Below are 17,549 nucleotides of genomic sequence, written 5' to 3' on the forward strand. Positions count from 1 at the left end.
GGTGGAGGCAGGTACACTAGACTGGTATATGGAGGAATTTAAGGTAGGGGGTTATATGGGAGGCAGGGTTTAAGGGTCGGCACAACATTGTGGGCCAAAGGGCCTGTACTGTGCTGTATTGTCTATGTTCCATAAGAAAAGTTAGAACAAAAGGTTGTCACATGGCTTTAGATGATTGAGAGGGCATGTCTAGAAACATACAGAATTCTAACAAAACCGGACAGGTCGCACACAGAAGGAATGTTCACATTGGCTGGGAGGTCCAGGACTATGGTCTAAGGATAAGGCATAAGCCATTTAAGACCACAATGAGGAGAATTTTATTTCCCAGAGAGCAGATAAACCTGTGAAATTCTCTACCACAGAAAGCCATGAGAACCCAATCATTAAATATTTTGAAGCAGGACTTGGGTATTTTTCTGATCATTAGAAGGAGCAAAGGACATGGAGAGAAAGCTAGATCACGGTGCTGAATTGAATTGAAGAGTCTTGAAGGGCTGAATCACCAGTGTTTGCTCCTCTCTTCTACGTTCGTATCTTTTCTATGTATCACATTTACTGCTCAATAATATATATTTTTGTTGGGAACAGTTACTTTGTCCTTTCTTTTGTCTTTTTTGTGTGTATTTTGGATCTTACTTCCTCTGTCTGGGAGAACTGGGGAGTTTGAGACGGAATCACAATCTCCTGGAACATCTCGGTGGGTCTGAGCGGCATCTGTGTATCAGGACAAAGAATAGTTGTCATTGCAGGTCAAGATCTTGTGCCAGGACTACCCAGACCTCACGTAGAGTCTTGACCTGAAACATCAACAATCCCTTTTACCCCACAGATGCTGCCTGACCTGCTGAGCTCCTCCTGCAGATTGTTTGTTGCTCCGGATTCCAGTGTCTTGTGCGTCCAGACGGAAACTGAGACTGGTTGGAACAGATCTACCTTTTCAAGATGTATTGGTGGTTTTTTTTTTCTTTTAATATTTTCCTGCAGGAAATTCTCCATTTGAATGTTGGATAGTGACTACATCATATTCCATTTGAATGAAATGAATAATTTAACTGCATTTTAGTCATGGTTTTAAACAGAAAGTTGTTAAATATTTTTCCAGCATAGAAGCCTAATTGGTCTATCTTCCCCTTCATCTTTCCCAGTTGACCTAAGTGTAACACTCAGGTTCGGCTAGTGGCTTAATCTAGGGGAAGACCGCCTCTGTCCTGGCCAAACTTGAGAAATCTCGTTTGGGTGGATGCTGCACGATGTGTCCCTTGTTACAAATCAGTACCACAAAATAACAAACCGTACAGAATATGCAATAAAACGATTTGAGCTTTATAATTCTTAATTTAACTATAGGGCTAGTAAAGAAAACAGAAAAGAAGGAGGGCCCGTTCTCAGGAAGCAATCTAATGCGCAGTGTTGGGGCTCACAGTTTTCCTGTCTGTTCGTTCTCCATCGATTTCCCCCCCCCCCCCCCCCCCAGCTTCGTCGACTCCCGACCCCATTCCAAGTCCACTCTGTCCTGCAATCTATGACCTCCCCGCTCTGGCATCTTCTCTCTCCATCTTCCGCCGAACAAAAAACCGCAAAACCTTCTCTTGGGCACACAAGAAAGAAAAACACCAGTACACACTCCAAATCCCCTGTTACCGCTAGTCATAACCCAAACACTGCGCTACAGAGAAACCATTACATTAACAGTGAAACCTTTCCCAGGTCGTTACATAAGGATATTCCACGAATCCCCTCCCTTGCCTTTCCAAGTGCTCCCACATAAGGTTGCCCAGAACTCACAGCGTGTGGCCCAGCTGGTTCCATGGAGAGCCAGGTGACCCCATTCAGGTCGGAGGAAGTCCGGCTACTTTGTCCAGGTACATTGAGATGGTCCCAATGGGTGGCAACTGTCTTTCAGAGAAACTTGGGCAGGGATCAGCTGAGCGCCTTGACTCAGGATGAGAGGGTAAACTTTTGGCTCTTGGATTTCCAGGTTTGACTCTGAGTGATACTCGGCAGGGGACCAGATACTGATTGTTGTCCAGAATTCGGGAGAGTTTGGTGAGGCCTGTGCTTCAGTCGGACAGTGTGGGTGGGTAAAAGTGTGTGAGGGGCTTCATGTGGACGTGGCATAGATGTTAAATCCTGTAACAGCCATCAGGATGAAGATACAAGGGCCTGGATTTGGCTCTGGTCTGGTTGGGCCAGGGTTGAGTCTTAACTTTGTACAGAAGCAGAGCTTGCCTCTTACCCTTTCTATCAACCAAATGCATGAACCTTCATTGTTTCTGGGCCTAATTCCAGGGAGCAGGGTATCTCATGAATTAAGTCCAGCAGTAATCAAGGTCATGTATTTCCAAATCGGGATTAGAGAGCGATTTGGAGGGAAGCCTGCAGCTGTTGATCTCCCCATTCAGCCAAAGGCCTTGTCCTTTCTGGTGAAAGAATGGCTTGTTTGACAGATTCCGTAACTGCTGTGCATTTGTCAGACAGTGGTTGTTACAGCCAGTCAGGTAGAGCATTTTATCATGAGTGGTTGCTGACTTCGTGAATATTGTTGGAGCTGCATTCATCCAGGAAAGCAAAGGATGTTCCAGCGTGCTGTGATTTCTGCCTTGGAGTTGGTAGCAGCACTCTGCAGTGTTGGGATATGAGTCACTCACAGAAGGATAGATACCCAGTCTCTTGTGTTTGAATATTCGTGTAGCTCATCCAATAGAGCTGCCTGTTGAGGTGGGCTCCCAAGATGGTTTTGGTTGGCCCTCAGTGATGGCAATGCCATTGTAAGTCGAGTACAGGTAGTTGGAGAAACGTATTACCTGGCAGCCTTGAGGCCCAATATTAATTGCCATTTATCAATCTATGCTTGAATGTTGTCCATGTCTTGCTGCATGCTGGCTGCCTCATCTTTGTAGGAACATTAGAAAAAGGAGCAGGATGTGGCCACGTGGCCAATCAGACCTGCTCCAGCATGCAATAAGATCATGGCTGTTCAGGCCATGGACTCAACTCCACCTACCATGACATTCTATTCCCCTGCTATGCAAAAATTTAACTGTCTCTTAAGTATATTTAATGAGCTAGCTGCAATTGCTTCCCTGGAAGCAATAATTCTTTGGATTCACTCCTCTCTGGTAAAAGCGGTTTCTCCTCCTCTCCAGCCTAAATCTATTTCCTCTGAACCCTGAAACTATTTCAGCTAGTTCTAGTCTCACTTACCAAAGGCTACAACTTCCCTGCCTCTATCTTATCTGTCCCTTTCATCATTTTATGTTTCTATAAAATCCCCCCTCATTCTTCTGAATTCCAGTGAGTACAGCCCCAATCTCTTTTCATTGTTATAACCCTCTCATCTTCCAGAATCAACCTGGTGAACCTCCTCTGCACCATCTCCAAAGCCAGTACATCTTTCCTCAAGTAAGGAGACCAGAACTGCATGCTATACTTCAGGTGTGGCCTCACCAGTACACTCTAGAGTTGCAGCAGAACCTCCATGCTCTTAAATTCAATACCTGTAGCAATGCCTGCTGACATTCCATTTACCCGATTCCTGGTGCACATGCGAACGTACATGATTCATGCAGAAGCACTCCCAAGTCCCTCTGCTGAACAACATGTTTTCTGCCTTAAAAGATTTGTCAGCATGGGCCGATCTTCTATTTTTCCTTCAGACATGCATGATCTTGCATCTACCAGCATTGTACACCTTCTGCCAATCTTTGCCCGCTCACTTAACCTACCTATATCCTTCTGCTGCATCTCCACGATTTGGTTTTCCACTCAGTTTAGCATCACCAGCAAGCTTAGATTTCTTGCACTTGTTACCTCCTTCCAAATCGTTAATGTAGATGGTGAACAATTGTGGGCCCAGCACCAATTATTACAACACTCTGCTCAGCCAGCAGAACCTATTTATCTCTACTCTCCACCTTCTAGTGGTCAGTTAACCCTCTATTTGTACTAATCCATTACCTCAACTCCATGTACCCTTGTGGATGAATCCTTTAGGAAATCCTTCTGGAAATCCAAGTGTAAAACATCCACAAGCTCCTCTCTGAGGAGCTGCAAGTGAAAATGAACATTGTGCAGTCATTAGCAGATGCCTCTATTCTGACCTTCTGATGAAAGGAAAGCCATTGATGAAGGAGTCTGGGTTGGAACACTGTTCTACGATTGGAAGTCCAGTTCTTTAACCAAAGTTACTGCAGAATCCGTAAGTTTGACAGGATATACACAATTGTACGTTCAATTATGCCTCGTGGTTTAGCAAATTATACATTTTCTGGGTTAGGGGACTGGTTAACAGATAGAAAGCAGTTGGAATAAGCGAGACATTTTTAGATTGTCTGGCTGTTGCTCAGGAGGACCACGTGGAACAGTGCTTGGGCTTCAGCTGTTGTGACATCAACTACAGGCTTGAATGGTCAACGTTTGATGATGTATAAAGCCAAATGAAGAAGTAAAATATTAGCTTTATTTGTCACATGTACATCGAAACATACTGTGACAAACAAGATAAAATCTGCAGATGCTAGAAGTCAGCGTAATACAGACCAAATGCTGGAGGAACTCAACAGGTCAGGTAGCAGCTGTGGAAAAGGTTAAACCGAAGACATTTCGGGCCGGGACCCTTCAGCAAGACCGGAAAAAAGGGATGAGAAGTCAGTAAGAGGGTGGGGAGAGGGGAGGAGGAAGTACAAGGTGGTAGGTGAAACTGGGAGAGGGGGAGGGGTGAAGTAAAGAGTTGGAAAGTCAACTGGTGAAAGAGATAAAGGGCTGGAGAAGGGGGAATCTGGTAGGGGAGGACAGAAGACCGTGGAAGAATGGGAAGGGAAGGGGCACCAGAGGGAGTTGATGGGCAGGTAAGGAGAAAAGGTGAGAGAGGGAAATGGGAATGGGGTATGGTGAAGTTCTAGAAATTGACACTCATGCCATCAGGTTGGAGACTACCCAGACGGAATAAAAGATGTTGCTCCTCCACCCTGAGGGTGGCCTCGTCCCGACAGCAGAGGAGGCCGTGGACTGACATGCTGGAATGGGAAGTGGAATTAAAATAGCAGGCCACTGGGTAGACGGAGCATAGGTGCTCGGTGAAGCTGTCTCTCAATCTACGTGGGGTCTCACCAATATACAGGAGGCCACACCGGATCAGTAGATGAACCCAACAGACTCTCTGGTGAAGTGTCACCTCACCTGGAAGGATTGGGGCCCTGAATGATAGTGAGGGAGGAGGTGTAGGGGCAGGTATGGCACTTGTTCTGCTGGCAAGGATAAAGGTGGAAGATCAGTGGGGAGGGATGAATAGGCAAGGGAGTCATGTAGTGAACAATCCCTGTGGAAAGTGGGGTATATGGAGAGATGTGCTTGGTGGTGGGATCCCATTGGAGATGGTGGAGGTTATGGAGAATTATGTGCTGGACATGGAGGCTGGTGGGTTGTTAGGTGAGGTCAAGAGGAACCCAAGGCCTGGGTGGATGGGGTGAGGGCATATGTGGGTGAGGGCAGCGTTGGTGGTACAGGAAGGAAAGCCTCTTTCTTTGAAGAAGAAGGAAATCTCTTGGATCTGAAATGAAAAGCCTCATCCTGAGAGCAGATGTGGTGGAGACAGAGAAATTGAGAGAAGGGGGTGGCATTTTTATGAGTGACAGGCTGGGAGGAGTTATAGTCCAGGTACCTGTGAGAGTCAATGTGGGTTTGTAATGGACATCTTCCCAGAGGTAGAGACAGATTGAGAAAGTAGAAGGGGGTGTTGGAAATGGTCCAGGTAAATTTGAAGGTGGGGTGAAGTTGGGGGCAAAGTTGATGACGTCGACGAGCTTGGGACGGTTGCAGGAAGCAGCAACAATGTAGTCATTGATGTGGTGTAGTAAAGTTGGAGAGTGATACCGGTGTAGGCTTGGAACATTAGACTGTTCCATGTAGCTCACAAACAGGCAGGTGTAGCTGGGACCCATGTGAGTGTCCATGGTCACTCCTTTTGTTTGAAGGAAGTAGGAGGAGCCAAGGAGAAATTATTGAGAGTGAGGACCAGTTACTCCAGACTGAGGAGAGTGGTGCTGGAGGGGAACTGGTTGGGTCTGGTGTTCAGAAAGAAGCGGAGGGCTTTGAGGCCTTCCTGGTGAGGGGTGGGGGTATACAGGAACTGGACATCTACAGTGAAAATAAGACAACCAGGGCCAGGGAACAAAGTCATTGAAAAGATCAAGGGTGTATGAAGTGTCATGGATGTAGGTAGGAAAAGATTGAACGGGGGCGTGGGGTGGGGGGTGCGAGGGAATAAAACAGAGTCAGGGTATGCCAGTATAAGTTTGGTGGGGCAGAAACAGTGAGTCTACTTAGACAGGCGGGTTTATGGATTTGGATAGGAGATAGAAACGGGAGGTACAGGGTGAGGGAACTACGAGGTTGGTGGCAGTGGATGGGAGATCCCCAGAGTTAATAAGGTCAGTGATGGTGTGGGTGGCAATGGCTGGGTGCTCCTTAGTGGGAGGGGGGGGGTCCTGTTCAAGGGGTAAGTAAGAGGAGGTGTCTGAGAGTTGTCAACTGGGCTCAGCATGCTAGAGATCAGTCCGCCAGACTACTACAGCACCCCTCCTTATCTGTGGGTTTGATGTTGAGGTTAGGATTAGTGCCGAGAGTGAAGAACAGTGCGTTTGGAAGGAGTGAGGTTGGAATTGAAGAGAGGAGTGGTGAAATCGAGACTGTTGATGTCTCGTCAGCAGTTGGAAATGAAAAGATCCAGAGGAGGCAGAAGACCAGAGCAGGGGCAGGGTGACAAGGAAAAGGAGGAGGGTTGGAGACAGGAGAAGGGGTCATCAGTGAGGGTTGGAGAGTCCTTGCCAAAGAAGAAGACACGGAGACGGAGGCGACAGAAGAAGAGCTCGGCGTCATGGTGGGTGTGGGCGCAGGGGGGCAAGGGTGAGGCCCTTACTGAGAACAGAGCGCTCTGCCTCCGAGAAGGGAAGATCAGAGGGAATTGTGAACTGTGTCATTTGCGTCAGTGACCAACGCAGTCCAAGGATTGTGCTGAGAGAGGCCTGATACCGATGCCGACGTAGCATGACCGCACCGCACGAACAGCCTATTGTATTCCTGGAGTGTGGGAAGAAACCAGAGCAGCCTGCGGAAACCCACATGGTCACGGGGAGAACATACAAGCTCCTTACAGATGGTGGTACAAATAACCACCAATCTACCCTGTCAGTAGGCCACATGCTGACGTTTCACAGAGATGAGAAGAAAGTAGAAATTAGCAAAGTAGAATATGTTTTTTAAAAAACACTGATATTGGGAGGGATCTGCCTGCTGAACAGGCAGTTAGCATTCAGGTAACAGCAGGCAATTAGAAAAACAAATGGTATGTTGGCACAGCCATATGGAGTCTTGGTAAGACCACACCTGGAGTGCTCTGTGCACCTTTGCCTCTGTAAACAATAAATAACGTGCTTAAAAATATATGTGAAGTATATAACCTTGTGGAGTAGGATTCCTTTAACAGGAATACAACTTTGAGGATGGACTGAGAGTCCTTTGGGAGGACGTGGGTAGTGTTGGAAGATGGATCTCATTGGCCGTGCGGAAGAGTGGCCAAGCCAGGCTGAGAGGGTAACTGACGTGCAGGTGCTCTGACTTTTCATCTTCGTTAAAGGGAAATATTTAATAATGTGTATAGTAGACAGGGTTATAGTTGGGGGTGGTATGAGGGAGTTGAGTGTTTTGGGGCTTTGGTAGGAATGGCCACCACTGATCTGTGATTAAAGGATAGACCCAGCACTGTTCACGTGAACACAGCTGGGTGGAGGGCGATTCTCTACCCCGGTGGTTGCGACAGAATGGGGAGAAGTGAGGGGAACTCTGTAGATGAGTAGAGGAGGTTGTGTGGAATTCTAGGGGGGACAGGTGTATGTGTGACTACATTGGTGCTGTTTCCTGCACCCGTCCCGAGCTCGTTGATGTCATCAACTTTGCCTCCAACTTCAACCCGCCTTCAAATTTACCTGGTCCACTTCTGACACCTCCTTCTACTTTCCCAATCTGTCTCTACCTCTGGGAAGATGTCCATTACAAACCCACATTGACTCTCACAGGTACCTGGACTATAACTCCTCCCAGCCTGTCACTCGTAAAAATGCCACCCCCTTCTCTCAGTTTCTCCGTCTCCACCACATCTGCTCTCAGGATGAGGCTTTTCATTTCAGATCCAAGAGATTTCCTCCTCCTTCAAAGAAAGAGGCTTTCCTTCCTCTACCACCAACGCTGCCCTCACCCATTTCACACACATCTGCCCTCACCCCATCCACCCACCACCCCACCAGGGGATAGGGTTTGCCTGAAAGGGGAGTCAGCCTGTGCGATTAGTGAAAGAACTAATGCACGACTTTAGTTGCTGAGTGAGACAGTGATTGCCAGTCACTTTGTGAAGCTTAAAGGCTAGTTTAGATGAAAGGGAAAAGTAATTTGTCTAGGGATGGGTGGACTAGGAAAAGATTTTCAGGTATTATTTTGGAGGCCTATAAGCAGCCAGCTGAAGAGCTGGGGAAAATGGTGGTGTGTGTTTGTGTGTGATCTGAAACTACTTTTACTCACAGGAAGTAGAGGAGAATCTGTGCCTTACTCAATCCACTCACCCTTTTAAGAAACTGCTAAACCTGGGCATATCTGTCTGCCCTCTCAGCTTTTCTAGTAAGGACAGAGGCAGGGAGTGGGAATATCTCAACATATTTTTCTGTGAAGGTAGTATTATGGAAGATAATTCTGTTACCGTGGCAACCTTTTTGCATGGCTGGTTGTTGGAAATTGCTTCAGTGATAAGCACAACGTTAAGTCTATTTTACCAATTTTAACTGCTTATCTCAAAGCAATCTGCAAAGCTACTGCAGAGACATTGCTCCAAAACTGTTCATAATTTATCATAATGCCGACTTTTTATCCACTCAGAATTGAACTGGGTCGCTGTACAGTACTGAAGATAATTATGCACAGTACATAATACAATACCGTATTAACTGACTTACTCTGTCAAATGTTCACACCCGTGTGTGTAATGTGACTGTGGTGTGAGGCTGTAATTTTGTTAACTTTAAATAGAAATTTGTAAAGGGAATGGCACTTAGAAATTATCAGCAATTAACATCGCAACCTGCCTCATCCAATCATTTACCTGACCTGATCGGTCTGATGTGACTTTGGCTCTCCCTGAAGGACGTCATGGATTCTGCTCAAAGATCAAAGATTTGACTTGAGTTATCGCGTACCGTTGTGCTGAGACAGTGTGCCATCTGGAGAAAAAAAAAGGCGTGAGTGATTGTCTTGGATGTTTTTATGTTTGATGTTGGACATTGGTGATGTAGAATACTGCAGGTCTGGTCCATTGATTTCGTACTAGGCTGGGGACTGGTCCCTCCCATCCGTGCTGCCCTCCAGTGTTCGCTCAGTGGAAGAACAAGTTGGATGAGGGCTGCTCAGGGACTTGGGCAATATATTCACTTTGTGACGTGTTTTTCTGAAATCATAACCATATGTGCTATTCGTGAAGCACACTATGTAATTACAAATAGCAACGGTGAAACGCCATCGGTCATTGGAAAAGCGTTAGGCTACAATCGGTCAACGATAGGAACAATTTTAAAGGATAAAGCGAGAATAATGGAGCATGTGAAAGGCCCTGCCCCGATGAAAGCTACAATTATTACTAAGCAACACAGTGGTTTAATTATTGAAATACATACATTTCTTAAGTGTTTTATATGCATAGAAAGGTAAAATATATACTATATACTAAGACAAACGTTTGACTGACTGACGCCAAATAATACTGGATGTACCCGTTCCAACTTAGAGAACTTCCAGATTATTTTTTCTATTCCCGATCCGCAGTAACCTAGGCACATTCTCCCGTATACTTCAAATCATCTCTAGATTACTTATAATACCTAATACAATGTAAATGCTATGTAAATAGTTGTTATACTGCATTGTTTAGGGAATAATGACAAGAAAAAAGAGTCTGTACATGCTCAAACAACAAGTGCTGGAGAGAAAACTTCCGGGTATTCCCGATCCGCTGTTGGTGGAATCCGTGCATGCGGAACCCGCGGATAAGGAGGGCCGACTGTATAAAACACAAAATAATTGATTGCATAAGTATTCACCCCCCCCCCCCCCCCCCCAATATGATACAGCAATTCATCACTGGTGTGGTCAACTGGTCTCAGAAGTCACAAAATTAGTTAATGGAGATTTGTTTTTGGAGACTTGTGTGAGGTCAAGCTGTTTCAATAATAAAAATACACCTGTATCTGGAAGGTCCAACTGCTGGTGAGTCAGTATCCTGGCAAAAACTACACCATGAAGACAAAAGAACACTCCGAGCAACTCCACAAAAAGGTTATTGAAAAGCACAAGTCTGGAGATGGATGCAAGAAAATTTCCAAGTCACTGAATATCCCCTGGAGTACAGTTAAATCAATCATAAAGAAATGGAAAGAATGTGACACAGCTGTAAATCTACCTAGAGCAGGCCGTCCTGAAAAAGACTGAACGACCGTGTGAGAAAGGAACTGGTGAGGAAGGCCACCGAGACACGTACGACAGCTCTGGAGGAGTTACAGGCTTCAGTGGCTGAGATGGGAGAAACTGCACATACAACTGTTGCCCGGGGGTTTCATCAGGCACATCTTTGAGAGAGTGGCAAAGAGAAAGTCACTGGTGGGAGAAAAAATCTCACATGAAATCTCAGCTAGAGTTTGCCAGGAGACATGTGAGAGATTCTGAAGTCAGCTGGAAGAAGATTCTTGGTCTGCTGAAGCCAAAATTGAGTCTTTTGGCCATCAGACTAAACACTATTCTTAGCCAAACCGCACATCATCAAAAACACAGCATTTCTACTGTGAAGCATCGTGGTGGCTATGTCATGTTATAGGGATTTTCCACTGCAGCAGGCCCTGAAAGAGGGTAAAGTGAATGCAGTAAAATACAATGGTATCCTGGAGGAAAACTTAGAACATAGAACACAGAAATCCTACAGCACAATGCAGGCCCTTCAGCCCACAATGCTGTGCCAAACATGTACTTGCTTTAGAAATTACCTAGGTTACCCACAGCCCTCTAATTTTCTAAGCTCCATGTACCTATCCAGGAGTCTCTTAAAAGACCCTATGGTATCTGCCTCCACCACTGTCGCTGACAGCCCATTCCACACACTCACCACTCACTGCGTAATAAAAACAACACTTATCCTTGACATCTCCCCTGTACCTGCTTCCAAACACCTTAAAACAGTGCCCTCTTGTGTTAGCCATTTCAGCCCTGGGAAAAAGCCTCTGACTAACCACACAATCGATGCCTCATCATCTTATATACCTCCATCAGGTCACCTCTCACCTCTCATCAAAACTTGATGCAGTCTGCAAGAGAACTGTGACTCGGAAGAAGATTTGTTTTCCAGCAAGACGATGACCCCAAGCATGAAGCCAAGAATACCCAGGAATGGCTTTAAAACAACAAATTGAATGTCCTGGAGTGGCCAAGTCAGAGACCAGATCTCAATCCAATTGAGAATTTGTGGCTGGACTTGAAAAGGGCTGTTCACTCATGATCCCCATGGAATCTGACAGAGCTTGAGTGATTTAGTAAAGAAGAATGGGGAGAAATTGCAGTGTCCAGATGTGCAAAGCTGATAGAGACCTATCCACACAGACTCATGGCTGTAATTGCTGCCAAAGGTGCATCTACTAAATACTGGCTTGAAGGGGATGAGTAATTATGCAATCAGTTACTGTGTTTTATATTTGTAATTACAGTCGGCCCTCCTTATCCGTGGAGGATTGGTTCCAGGACCCCCCACGGATATCAAAAAAACGCAGATGCTCAAGTCCCTTATTTAACCTGTCTCAGTGTGGCGGACTTTCGGACCCAGTGGAGCTCCAGACCATATTTAACCTGTCCTAGTGCGGTGGACTTTAGGACCCAGCGGAACTATGTAAATAGTTGTTAAACTGCATTGTTTAGGGAATAATGACAAGTAAAAGAAAGTCTGTACATGTTCAAACAACAAATGCTGGAGAGAGAGAACTTCCAGGTTTTCCTGATCCGTGGTTGGTTGAATCCGCATGTGGAACTCGTGAATAAGGAGGGCTGCCTGTAATTTAAGTCATTTTGAGGAGATCTGTTTTCACTTTGACATGAAAGAGTCTTTTTCAGATGATCAATGTCAAAAAAGCCAAATTAAATTCTCTGTGATTCGGTGTTGTAAAGCTTCCAGGGAGCTGGGTGTGAGTACTTTTTATAAGCACTAGGAGCTGATTCCAGTTACACTTTGTTGGTAACTACAGGGCACAAATTTAAAGTGATTTTCAAAAACAGTAGAAGGGAGATGTGAAGTGTTTTTGTGTGCGCAGTGAATATGATTTTCTTTATTCATGCACAGGGTGTACATGTTGGCAATGTTGACATTAATTGCCTCGAAGTTGTAGAGGCTGTTGAAAGCCAACTACATTAGTGAGTCAAGTTGCAACTAACCCTGCTGTAGAGAACCAGATGGATTTTACAACAGTACAGGTTTCATGGTTTACTGTTACAAGATCCAACACTTTTTTTTTGAATTAGAGATGCATTTAATTTCATAAATGGAATCCCCTCATCTGGTTGGTTACAAACTCTCACCTCTGGATGAAAGATCTAGATTTCTGACAATTAATGGATCTTTACGAAGTAGCATTAGCGAAGTCCAAACTCCAGAGGAAATTCACCCAGCTAATTCCTGGGATGAGATAGACGAGAGAGGCCATACAGATTTGTTCTGTAATGCCTGGATTTCAAAAAAATGAGAATGACTTTAAACAAAAATGTAAAATCATAAGATGGCCCAACAAGGTAGCTTTTGAGATGTTTGTTCAATTATTTAGTCATACATGAATACAGATAAACAAAATAGCATTCCTGCAGGGACAAGGTGTGAAACATATACAGCACAAGGCACATTGAAGACAGCATGCAAATATACAGTTACACCGAAAGAAATATAGCCCAAGTCTCTGAGTAATGTGTCCTGGAAGTTGATAGTGCAGTTCCCCGCAGTCCACAGACAAATGTGTGCACGTATGCAATCCAGCTCTTCATTCCACAGATTGACAATAGATAATAGACAAAAGGTGCAGGAGTAGGCCATTCGGCCCTTCTAGCCAGCACCGCCATTCACTGTGATCATGGCTGATCATCCACAATCAGTACCCTGTTCCTGCCTTCTCCCCATATCCCTTGACTCCGCTATCTTTAAGAGCTCTATCTAACTCTTTCTTGGAAGTATCCAGAGAATTGGCCTCCACTGCCTTCTGGGGCAGAGCATTCCACAGATCCACAACTCTCTGGGTGAAAAAGTTTTTCCCGAACTCCGTTCTAAATGGCCTACCCCTTATTTTTAAACTGGCCTCTGGTTCTGGACTCACCCATCAGCGGGAACATGTTTCCTGTCTCTAGCGTGTCCAATCCCTTAATAATCTTATATGTTTCAATCAGATCCCATCTCATCCTTCTAAATTCCAGTGTCTATAAGCCCAGTCGCTCCAATCTTTCAACATATGACAGTCCCACCATCCTGGGAATTGACCTCAATTGAGTGACGGAGGGCAGCACCTACAGGAGATGTCAGCCTCCAACTGAGCATCTCTGCCGCATCTCCTTTCTTGGACTGCAGCAACAGGCAAGACCATGGCTTGAGGCCTAGTCCTTGCTACAATCAAGGGCACACAGCTCCCCGCTGTCTGTTACACCAATGAGCAAGGGAAACTGGCCTGTAGCTTCTTACATTATCCGCGATCACGAGAGAAATGTCCAAGACAATCACCCACTGTTAAGCTGCACACCGCCTTTGCACAATAACTCCGATGCCTTCCTTTAGCAAGCAACAACGCACACCACACCTTCCGGTTCTTCCGCCAATGAGCGGCTTTCTGATGCTGTTGACCTGCAGTTTCTGAAGTTCTATAAATCCAGCGTCGTCTTGCGGTTGTAAAAAAGACATTTAAAACTGACAAAAACACCTTTGGTTGGCCCCTGAGAGGCTGCTGCTTCTGAACGTGTTGGCAACTTAATAGTAAGACAGGCACAATCAAAGGAACACGGCTACAAATTAAGAGGCCAGTTATTTCACACTGAAGTGCCTAAAAAATTTCTTCTGTCAACAGGTAGTAAATCTTCGGAATTCTCGGCTCCTTGGCGAAGAGGAGGCCAGATCATTAGATTCAAGAAGGCTAACGATAAACATTTGAAAGATTGAGAGTTATGGGAAAATGGCACAGAGAAGGAGTTGAGGCTGGCATAAATCAGCCATGATCATGTTGAATGGTAGGGCAAGCTTGAGGAGCCAAGTGGCAATCTCGTTGTGTTCTTTGGAAATTTAACACTGATGTACCAAATGATTTGGAACTTTGCCTGAAAGTTTTGAAAAGGGAGTTAGATAAACACTTGATAGGAATAATTTGCAGATGGGGTGTGGGAAAGGACAGGGAGACAGGATCTTCTGGGGTAGCTATTTTGAAGAACAGGCACAGTCACGATAAGCCTTCTGTGTGCCGTCGTTCTCCTGTGCAGAGAAGATGTTCAAAGTAAACTTATTATTAAAGGACACAGATGTTACCATATTTTGCCCTGAGATTCATTTTCTTGCAGGCATTCACAAGAAAAACGAACTACAATGGAATTTACAAAAATTATATGTAAAGAAAAACTGACAAACAGCCAATGTGCAAAAAAGACAAACTACAAATAAAAAAATACTAATATTGAAAATGTACATTTTAAAGTGTCCTAGGGCTAGGATGCTCTGGATAGTGTTGGGGAAGGGAGGAGTGTGTGTGGTGTATTTCTTTCAAAGCGTTAGGGCAGTTAGTCGGCTGTCAATAATTGTGGCTCTTTACTCCTTGCAGGTGCACGAATTGAAGAGTTTCTTTACGAAAAGCTCGATCGCAAGATTCCCTCACGGATCACCAATGGAGAACTGCTGGGCCAGTATATGATTGATGCAGCAAGTGAATTTGGTCCCGGAACCCCTTATGGTGAGCTCCTGAAGACACTTAGTAGCAAATGTAACAAACAAGGGCAGTTCAATGTCTTGGAAAGTAGAAGGAACAAATTTAAATTTTTATCAAACTTTAACAGCCTCAGGGTGCCTAAGAGCCTCGAGCATCTATGAATTGTTTGTCAAAGTGCCAGCACTGTTGTAATGTAGAAAATACTGCAGACAGTTTGCTCACACCAAGGAACCAGAAGCAAATAAGGTGATCCAACTTAGATGTGAAGAAGAACTAATTACTGGAAAAATCAGTAGGGAAAATCCAACTTTCAGACCTTTTAAAGACTGTCTGAGCAGTGGAAGGGGTCAAGCTTTTCTTTCTACTTCAAGAGAAAGAGGCTTCCTCCTCCTTTAGCTCATCTCTTTATATTGACTATTTCCCCTCTATTCTTTCAGTCCAGTTGAACGGTCTCAACTTGAAACGTTGTCTGTCCACTTTTCCCAGCTCAGATGCTGCCTGACCAGCACCTCCCTCCATAGTCCTCTGCATGGAATTTGTGCTTGTCTCTTAAAAAGAGACTTGAACACACAGGCTTGTGACTCAATGAGTCGTGTTGAACTTTACTAATTGAAGCTAGGATTTACATAACCCAACGCAGCCTTTGACATGGCACATAATGATGATGGATGCTCCCCTTTATGAAATTGTTGAAATTGTGTGTTACATCCATGAGGACTGAATGCACATGTCTTCTCTTGATGATGCCAATTTCGGCTGTCAAGTTATGTCATGCTAATTTTTTTTAAAGTTTGTGATGTGTTCTTTGTTTCTCCTTTCTCCAAACTCTTTCACAACCTTTTTAACAAATGGTGCAGTGGTCAAGTCAAGTCACTTTTTATTGTCATTTTGACCTTAACTGCTGGTACAGTACACAGTGAAAATGACGGTGTGAACACTGTCACAAAAACAACCTCTCGGAGTAGCTTTTGCTGCATCTTCACACAGTGACACAATGGTGATGGCTGCCTGCCTCTGACATCAACCATGAGGCCAAAGTACTTCAATCCTTGTTGCAAGATGACACATATTTGTCTTGTTTCAGTTTTATGTCGTGCCCAAGGCCACTTCCTCCAAAATCTGAAGATTTTCTTCTTCTGTTCCTTTGGTGACTAACGTTTGGTTGTGGATTTGCGGTAATGATTTCACTCATAGCAAGGTTTTTTCCAATCTGGAGCCAAATCTGACTCCATAAGATGAGGGTTATCAGTGACTAGTCCATTCAAGATGGCCTCGAACTGTGATCTCTGTTGAGATCTTGGCTTACTCTGACTTAGTTGTTTTTAAGTTCGTGGAGATGGTTTTGGTGCCAGAGAGGAAAGGTTAGGGATCAGGTTAAGGTTTGGGGTCAGGGACGTGGAGGAATTAAATCACATTACGGTTTTGGGGACAGGGACGTGGAGGAATTAAATCACATTACGGTTTTGGGGACAGGGACGTGGAGGAATTAAATCACATTACGGTTTTGGGGACAGGGACGTGGAGGAATTAAATCACATTACGGTTTTGGGGACAGGGACGTGGAGGAATTAAATCACATTACGGTTTTGGGGACAGGGACGTGGAGGAATTAAATCACATTACGGTTTTGGGGACAGGGACGTGGAGGAATTGGATCACATTACGGTTTTGGGGACAGGGACGTGGAGGAATTAGATCACATTACGGTTTTGGGGACAGGGACGTGGAGGAATTAAATCACATTACGGTTTTGGGGACAGGGGCGTGGAGGAATTAGATCACATTACGGTTTTGGGGACAGGGACGTGGAGGAATTAGATCACATTACGGTTTTGGGGACAGGGACGTGGAGGAATTGGATCACATTGCGGTTTTGGGGACAGGGACGTGGAGGAATTAGATCACATTACGGTTTTGGGGACAGGGATGTGGAAGAATTGGATCACATTACGGTTTTGGGGACAGGGACGTGGAGGAATTAGATCACATTACGGTTTTGGGGACAGGGACGTGGAGGAATTAGATCACATTGCGGTTTTGGGGACAGGGACGTGGAGGAATTGGATCACATTACGGTTTTGGGGACAGGGACGTGGAGGAATTAGATCACATTACGGTTTTGGGGACAGGGACGTGGAGGAATTAAATCACATTACGGTTTTGGGGACAGGGATGTGGAGGAATTGGATCAGGTTAAGGTTTGGGGACAGGGATGTATTTGATGTATTTTATAACCCCATAGTACGCCCTAACAATATGATAAAATAAATCTGAAGCCTTCTGGGCATGTTAATGGTCAAGTACCGCTTTCTAACAATTTTGTTGTGTGCAGGATGAGAGAGGTCCAATTCTGTGAATATATTTGATCTTTCCAACCCTGTCCAAGTCCTGTGGAGTGAGTGGTGGACACAATTTGTTTTCTACTGCTGCGGTTTTCTACTGTCCACACAGCTGCACCATTTTGTGCCTCTGGGTGTAACCACTATTGACTCATGCCTGTGGCTTTGGTTGGTTTTCACAAGTGCAGCATTT

At 44.9% G+C, this 17,549-nt stretch overlaps 1 protein-coding gene across 4 annotated transcripts in view; it reads left to right on the plus strand.

The window, feature by feature from the left end:
• The window catches only part of LOC132407480 (endophilin-B2-like), a 111,071-nt gene that overhangs the window by 41,644 nt on the left and 51,878 nt on the right, over positions 1-17,549 (plus strand). For all 4 annotated transcript variants that reach the window (XM_059994075.1, XM_059994076.1, XM_059994078.1 and 1 more), the window contains exon 3: positions 14,913-15,041. In XM_059994075.1, the coding sequence (XP_059850058.1) occupies positions 14,913-15,041 (129 nt within the window). The remainder of the gene's footprint in view (positions 1-14,912; positions 15,042-17,549) is intronic.

The sequence above is a fragment of the Hypanus sabinus genome, chromosome 18, assembly GCF_030144855.1.
Source record: "Hypanus sabinus isolate sHypSab1 chromosome 18, sHypSab1.hap1, whole genome shotgun sequence".
Classification (NCBI taxonomy): Eukaryota; Metazoa; Chordata; class Chondrichthyes; order Myliobatiformes; family Dasyatidae; genus Hypanus; species Hypanus sabinus.